At 56.4% G+C, this 8,042-nt stretch overlaps 1 protein-coding gene across 8 annotated transcripts in view; it reads left to right on the forward strand.

Moving 5' to 3' along the window:
* The window catches only part of Prrc2b (proline rich coiled-coil 2B), an 85,258-nt gene extending 77,658 nt beyond the window's left edge, over positions 1-7,600 (forward strand). For 4 of the 8 annotated variants that reach the window (XM_042680905.1, XM_042680907.1, XM_042680908.1 and 1 more), the window contains exons 30-32: positions 440-531; positions 2,289-2,370; positions 3,681-7,600. In XM_042680905.1, the coding sequence (XP_042536839.1) occupies positions 440-531; positions 2,289-2,370; positions 3,681-3,812 (306 nt within the window). In that variant the 3' untranslated portion in view covers positions 3,813-7,600. The remainder of the gene's footprint in view (positions 1-439; positions 532-2,288; positions 2,371-3,680) is intronic. The other 4 variants (XM_042680909.1, XM_042680910.1, XM_042680911.1 and 1 more) reach the window with 2 other exon arrangements.
* The last annotated feature ends 442 nt before the right edge of the window (positions 7,601-8,042 follow it).

An 8,042-nucleotide genomic window follows, 5' to 3' on the forward strand; every position in this document is an offset into this window, starting at 1 on the left:
GTCCCCACTTGACATCACCAGGCCTAAGAGAGGAGTGTGTGCCCTCCCTGGCCTTGTGCGGCTCTTCCGTGGGTGGCACCCGGCCAGTGCTTCACACGCTCCACACCAGTCAGCGCCTGTTGCCACGCAGCACAGTAAGACGCCAACCGCAGTGCAGGCGCGCCAGTGCTCAGGAGGCAGAGGCAGGCAGCTTGAGTTCCAAGTTAGCCTGTGCTACAGAGTGGGACACCTCCCCATCATTGGATAGTTCCCGCTTCTACGAAAAAGCCTGGATTGGGAGGGAGGGCCTAAAGATTCTTCTGAAAGATGTCTCTCTGGAAATATGCACAGTCTCTGGCCTGCTCTGTCTGGGGTGGGTCACTGAGGGCCAGAGAGTCCTCATCCCCATCCCCATGGCTGTGGCTGTGAAGTAACGCCTGCTGTTTCTCTTTCCCTTCAGTCATCTCAGATGGACCTGAAAGGCTTCCACTTTGCCGACAGTAAACAGAATGTGCCTACAGGAGGCTCCACGCCTTCACCACAGACCTACAGGTAAAGACACGCTGGGGGCTGCAGCCAGCCACCCAGTGGGCCCAGGGAGAGCCGGGGAGGGGAGGGGGCCAGCGTGTCACCGCACACACCAGGTGTACATGGTTCACCGTGGCAAAGGAAGATGAGGAGGTTGGAACATTCCTTCCCCAGCTCCCACTTGAGCCTGGTCAGGGCCTGTGGGCTCTTGGTTTCCTCCCTGGCATCTTCTCCGCCTCCAGTGACATCCAGCTCCCCTGTTGGGTCACGGTAGGGACTCCGGTCCCCGTGCTAGGATGGGAAGTCATCTATGTCCTTGGGCCTGTCTTGTTCCATGTGGGACGTCCCCGCTCCCCCTGAGCTTGCACACGATCACGACACAGACAACCCGTGGAGCCATGAGTTCAAACCCCACCCTGGGCCTTGCTCTCACTGGACATTCTGCCTGTCACTCTTGATACATGTGGCTGCAGCGGCCACCTCTAGCCGCTGCTCATCCCCCTTCAGGAGCGGCTTCCTGAGGTTGCCTCCGTTTTGGTTCTTGCCATCTTGGCTGGTTTTGCACTTGCTTTGTTCATTCTCCCCATTGCCTGTCAGTGGGTCCACACATCTGCTAGGACAGCCGTACTGAGCAAGGAGTGCAGCCCGGGGAGCGGGGAGAGAGGAAGGCAGCGAGCAAGTGGGCATGTGCCACAGCTCCCTGCCATCCCCATGCTGTGGCGCAGGTTGGACCAGGGCACCTGGCTGCTTCCAGTTGCACCAAGCAATAGCGAGGTTCTTGGGAGGAGCAGCTAGCCCTCTGTGCACTGGAAATACCTGACTGTCTTTCTCCCTGCGCTGTGCAGTAACCACTGTTTGTGCAGCATTTATAAGGAATCCCGAGGTGACTTCAAGTACACAGGAGAGACTGAGGCATGGCTTAGTGGTAGAACACTTGCATACTGGCACACGAGGCTGTGTTGCGTACCCAGCACATGCGTGTGCACGTGCAGTGCACACCCGCGCAGTGAACTGGAGCACGTGCACAGGTTAAGGCAAATTCCACACTGCTCGTATAATAGCATGGAGCATCTGTGGGGGTGCTGGAACCCTCCCCTGTGGGTCCCCAGGGGCCTCTGGAAAAGGGGGCTGCTGAGTCAGGCTCTGCAAGAAGGGTTTTCCCAAGACTGCAATCCTAGGGCTGTGCCGTCTCAAGATGGTGCGGGCAGGTGGCAGCCCACCAGCACAGGATCCAAGCACCCTACACTGACTCTGAAACTCTGCCTACATCTTCACCTTGGTCCCCAAAGCCCTGGAGGCCCTCTGATCTGTTGCTGTCCTGTCTCCTGTGCCCATCAGTGCACAGTGGGACTAGAATATTGCGCTGCACCATTCTTGCTCCGTGTCAGGCTTATTTATAGACTCTTTTATCTGGGCACCGCACCTTGTTGATCCCAACCCCTAAACCCTAGAGATAGTCAGTGCCTGTCCACGACAGGGCCTTGTCTTTGGCTTGGCGCCGCCCTGCACGGCTCCCCCTCTCCCTCCCCTCCCTCCCCCCCCCCCCCCCCCCCCACTTGGTCTCCTAGAAGTACCAGGGTAGACCATGGTGACCCTCTTCTTTTTTCTGCATTCTTGACTGTGTAAGGTCTTTTTTTTTCCCATCTGTGAGGTTTCTAACTGTCCAGAGCAGGTGCCCTGGCCACAGAGCCCTCCTTCCTCACACCTCCTCTGAATGCTTGGCTTTGACTTCATCTCTGGTGACACATGTGTATTCTCAACCCTGCCTTTGGTTTTTGCAGGCCTAGCTCTGCTAGCCCCAGTGGGAAGCCCTCTGGATCAGCAGTTAACATGGGCTCTGTGCAGGGACACTACGTCCAACAGGTAGAAGACGGCTTTCCAGACCCTGCGGCCCTGGACGCTTAGGCCTGTCTCCCAGCGCCAAAGAAGGGACTGTCCAATTGATCGAGCACTCCATTTACAGAGACCCGCCCACCACTTAGGGCTGGGTGGCTAAGTCCCTCCTGGCAAAGGCCTTTTCTCCTCTTGATGGGCCTCTGAATCCTTCCTTGTCCTGCAGAGGAGGGAGGATGAGACACCAGGTGCCCCAGGCCGTTTAGGCCATCATGGTGCTCTGGGAGACTAGGTTAGGCCTGTGGGTTAGCTCTAGAGGCCGGGTGTGTGCTCGTGCTAGCTGTAGTACGTGGTATGTGGTGTCTGTTCTGGCTGGGCGGGATGGCCGAGGACTGAGCTCTCCCTTGGACAGGAGTGTCTCCCAGTGTCTTCCCCTGCAGGCCTCTTCTACTCTACAGCACACGCTGGGGCTCCAGAGCACAGGATGTCAGGCCTGGGTCTTAGTGAGTTCAGCATCACTGGCTGGTGGCCACAGGGGGGAGGGGGGAGGGGCAGTGTTCTCTCCTATCACCCTCCACTTCCCCCCCTCCCCAAGTCCTGTGGGATGAGTTTCCAAAGCTTTCTCTCAGGGCTGGGGTTGAAGGAGGGTGGTGTATGGATTCTATCCCTAGAACTGCAAAACAGCAATAGGGAAAGGGAGGGAGGAAGCTTCTCCTGGAGTCTGGTGGCAGAACTTGGCTAGCCACCAGTGATGGCTTCTGCTGGTGGAGCTACAGGCCACTGGAACTTGATTGGGAGTCAAACTTGAGTGGTGGAGGAGGAGTTACAGTGAGAGTTGGAGCTTCATTGATTTAACAAGGAAGAATAAATCTGTCCCACCTCGCCCCTTCCAAGGATAATTGGGGTGGTGCCAAGGCTTACAGTACGATTGGGATCTGTGTAAAAGGCCTTCTGCCTTTGGGGTGCAGGTGGGCTGGTTGAAGAAAGTTCTTCCCATCAGCCTTGGTACCAGAAATGTTGATTGTCCTGAAGGACCCGCACCTCTCTGCCGCACCTCCATGAATCACTGCACCCTGTGCCCATGGCAGGGCGCCCCCTGGTGGGCTCCCGGCTAGGACAGCCACCTCCTGTGCTGCTGCAAAGCTGTGGGCCGAGCCCCGCAGTAGAGCGATTGTGTGCAAGGCCCCAGGCTCCCGTCCCCAGCTCTGCTCTCTGAACAAAGGAGACACAATGTAGGATGGCTTTTCTTTTGTACAACTCAGGAACAGGAAAGGAGTGGTGGGAACTGGGTCTCTCAACACATTTCTACCTTGGGCTGATCTTCTTTTCACTGTCCAAAGGGAAAAAGAGTGGATGAAAACCCCAGCCTGGGAGCCGTGAAGCTGCAGGAGGCCCCCTCGGCCCCCTCCCAGATGAAGCGGACCGGAGCGATCAAGCCTCGGGCTGTCAAGGTGGAGGAGAGTAAAGCCTGAAGGTGCCCGGTGCCCTTGCCCTCCCCCCTTGGGGATGCCGCCGCCTGGCCTGGATAGACATGCTTGGGACCTCACGGGACCACAGTTCACCCACCTGGCCTACACTGAGAGCTCTCCTCTCCTCCACTCCAAAAGCTCCGTCGTCAGCCAGCTCGCACTGTGGATACGTGGCATTGACCTGCTTGCTTTGATTCAAAACAAAAGAGCAATGTCCCCCCGCCCCCAGTGACTGGAGTGAGTCGCCTTCGTGCAGTACAGACCCGCCCACCCGCCCGCCTGCCCCTCCCCCGGTACAGTGGCTTGGCAGCAGGGTCATTTTAGCCGAAGGCTTTTTGTTTTAAGCAGCAGCTAAGGTTTTTACAAAGGGGAAAGGAAACAAATGCCAGCTACGTCTGTATAGCTGAACTTTTCTATGTTCCTCGCTCTCCTCTCCCTGTCCCCCTGCTGTCCCAGTGATCTCCTTTTACATTTGTCCTGTTTGACACATCACTGAAAGACCTTAAGAGATGACTCTTAAGGATGTGCCCCTGCCCCTGGTTGGTGAGCCTTTGGGGTTCTAAGGACATGATCGCGAGTGCTCTGCTTGTCCGTGTGGAGAGGTGAGCGGAGGGTAGGTAGGTGGTGTCTTGGTGGGGCCACAGCCCCCAGCCTGAGGTTGATGACACTCTAACATGAGACTCACACATGTGTCTGTCTGGGCTCTTCTGAAGCCAGTGGGCATGCTAACTGCCGAGTCCCGGAGATGAATAGTAGCGCTACTGTCACTGTCCTTCAGATTGGGAAGGTGCGTGGGGACACCCGCAGGCCACAGAACTGTGCCGTGCTTCCGGGGCCCCACACCTTGCCCCGTGAGGCTGCTGTTCCCACTCACTTCCTTCCAGCTCCTCAGCATCTCCACCTCCCCAACCCTCATGGCTCATCAGAGAAGCCATTGACAGGCACATGGACACCCCCTGGCTCTCTGAACAGAGGCAGTGCTCCCTAAAGCAGGTGGCAGGAGACTCTCCTCTTCCTCTTGTTGCTGTCTCCCCACAGTAGACCCAGGAAGCCGGGGTGCAGGGAACAGGGCAGCAGGCCAGACCTCCATGGCGTGTCCTTACCAGTGAGCAAAGTCTGAGCCTTGGGGGCTTTCCTTACAAGCCAGCCTCTCTAAAATGTTTCTGTGGGCCACAGTTTGGTAGGCTTCTGGCTTTTTAATAAGAAATGGGAAGAAATCATCCCTAACTCCATCATTCCAAGGAAAGATGACAGGAATTTCAGTTTCTCACAAGCTGTTTGGGGTCCTTTACACCCTCCAGCCCGTGGGAGCTGCCTGCCCCCCACCCCGCCATGGTCCCAGAGATCTGCCTCCAAGCAAAGAGACAGGCTAGGACACACCTGCCCTGGCTGTGTGCGCACGCGCGGCACTGTCACATGGAGTCTGCAAACCCTGAGCTCCGAGCTACGTGATGCAGTCGGGGAAGAAGCACCTGTGGTCTGTGCGCAGGTGGTTGCAGCGTCCCTCAGCACAGCGCCATTCCTCATTCCTGTTGGCCTCTGGCCAGGACAGTCCCGCAGAAAGGCCTTCCTGCCCCTCTCTAGCTCTCGGCCCCTCCCCCTGGGCCTCCGCCCCTCTAGCTTGTCGCCTTTTCTTCATCTCGTAAGTCTTGCCCTGCTCGAAGGGCTGCCCATGTAGTTTCCAGCCTGTGTCTCGAGTCATTGCCAAGCCATCTCCAGATGAGTGGATCAGCCACAGACTGAGCCACACGCAGTCCCACTGTCGCCTCCACCCGTCCTCACAGCCACGCCTGCCCACTTAACACTGGCGCACAGGTGTCAAGAGAACAAAGTTTTCTTGTGAAATTGAACAGAACAGGCCTGGACGCTGTTACAAATGCAAGATGTACCTTCAGGTGAGCCTGCCCTCATCAGTTGACAGTACTTCCGAGAAACAAACAAAAGGTCACCTGTTCTCATCCCTCTCTCCCTGTACTTCTCTTCCCCACTCCAAATAAAAAGAAAACACTAGAATTTATTTATATGTATTGATGTTGTAGGTCTAGGTGAAGAAGTAAATGTTCCACTGTTCTATTTATATATAATGTCTGAATTACTCTGCAGGAAAGGCCGGGAAATGGCATGTCAAGGTTGGTAAGTGCACCACCTGTGTGACCTCAGCTTCGGGCTCCTGTCCTCTGAGATGCACAGGAGGACAGAGGGCAGGCCTCCGGCCTCCTGACACCCCACCCTTTCCATGGACTACTTTTAGTGCAGAGACATTTTAAGGTGCAATATCTCTTCATGTGATTTTTAGAGCCAAGCTCAAGATAACAGAACTTGGGGTGTTAGTTTGGTTTCAAACCCACATCAGCAGACTGCAAGTCCGTGTAGGAGCTTCTGTTGGCATGCCCAGCCCTCGCAGCCAGCAACAGATGATGGCCAGGCCCGCCCTTCAGAGGTGGAGGGTGGAGACAGGCTCATCATCGCCTCTGTCTTGGCACTGTGGTGGCTCCCGGCCTGGCACAGAGACTGTAGTGGTGGCAGCCCTTCCCAGGACTGCTCAGTGGAATGAAGCTCCCTGTGGGACATTGGGAACGGAGCATCGGCTCACTGATCCTCTGCCAGCCCTTCCTCTCCCCATCTGCTTTCTCAGCAGTTGCTTTCCCTGTTTCATTTGCATTATTGTTTTCAAACTTGGAATTCATAGAACACATCTGGCCGAGGTCCCTAAAGGGGGAATCTAAGGTGGTTTGTGACAGGTGGAGAAAGGCCGGGTCCACCCCAAGGCCATGGTCAGTCACATCCTTGGGATGTTGGGTTAACTTGGTACATACTGACACTGCCCTTCTATCTTCTGGATCTGCCTTTCAGTTTGTGGCTGGTGTGCAGCCCATGTGGCTGGTGCGTGGCCTGTGGTGGGCTGGCCTGAGACTGCATGGCAACTGGGGATAAGTCCCGCCCCCGTCATCCACTGGCTTCCCTCTGCCCAGTACCTGCATGTTGCCTTGCCAATTTTTTTTTTTTTTTGGTCCCTTTTCACTTCTTGCAGAGCTAGCCAGGGTTAGAGGGTCTGCTGGGACTGGCCTTTGACAACTGTGGATAGTGGAGTGTGTGTGTGCTGTCGTGTTCTGTGATGAAGGGAGTTGGGGGGGGGGGGGTACAGACTTCCAGGAAGCCAGTTGTCCTCAGAATGAGGTGGACCCAAGGGACAGGAGGGGCTCAGTCTTGGTGACCACCACTGTTACCCACCCATGTTCTCCACCAGGGCCACCAGCATAGATCTGAGGAGTGACCTTCAAGTGTTGGAGAGCCACAGTTCACTGTTTTCCACCCGTTTTGGTGGCTTCCAGGATGGTCACAGCACTTGCAGTTTCTGAGTGGCAATTCCGAGGACCGCGCAGGGCGAGAGCTGTCACTGTGCAAAGTGCACCTGTACCTAAGCTTTTGGGCCTCATCCCTCGTGTAGTAAAAAGGATTTGGGTGGTTTGTTTTTGAGAAACTTACGTTTTTGTTTTCGTTTCTTTTTGCTTTTATTTTGGCCTATCCTCTCTTTGTCTCTTCATGTAGACCAGGTATTTGAAAGGGCAGACGATGGCTAACGGTGTACTGTGCAGCTTGTTGATATGTGATCATAGGAGAAACTGATACCTCGGATGGGAAATGGAATTGTGGGTTCACCCTCCCTTCCCTCCAGTTCAGAACCTGTTGTTTCTCCTTTCAAATATGTGATTGTACTAGCTCTTTCCATATGAAAGAACTCTTCCTTATTTAAATAAAAAAAGTTTAAAAATAAAGCTGAGCGTGCTTTCTCCGGTTGCCTGTGCCTGTTTCTGGGCCATGTGATTGGAGAGGCCTGGAGTTGGAGTGAACTGGTCCGGGGTCCAGGCGGGGGCAGCCCGCCTCGGCCTGCGCTGCGGGGCGCTGCGGGCCGGGGCGCGGCCAGGGCGGGGGCCAGGGCGGCCCGGGCCGCACGGCGCGCCGCGAGGGCCTCGGGGCTCCGGACTCGGGGTGGGGTCGCAGCACGGGGCCTACTGGCCGCCAAGGAAACCGTCACCCTGTCCTCTGTGGGAGAGCCATCACGAAGTCCTCGCCTCCTGCGGGGGCGCCGGGCCTCTGCCTTTCCCGCGCTCCAAACCTGCCTGACCTGCGCACGCGCTCACCTACACAGACATACTGCGCATGCGTGCCGCTGCCTGCGGGGGGGGGGGCGCCCTACTGCGCACGCGCGCGGTCGCAACCCGCCGGCACGGT

This window comes from Dipodomys spectabilis, unplaced genomic scaffold (genome assembly GCF_019054845.1).
Source record: "Dipodomys spectabilis isolate Male_0828 unplaced genomic scaffold, ASM1905484v1 ptg000067l, whole genome shotgun sequence".
NCBI lineage: Eukaryota > Metazoa > Chordata > Mammalia > Rodentia > Heteromyidae > Dipodomys > Dipodomys spectabilis.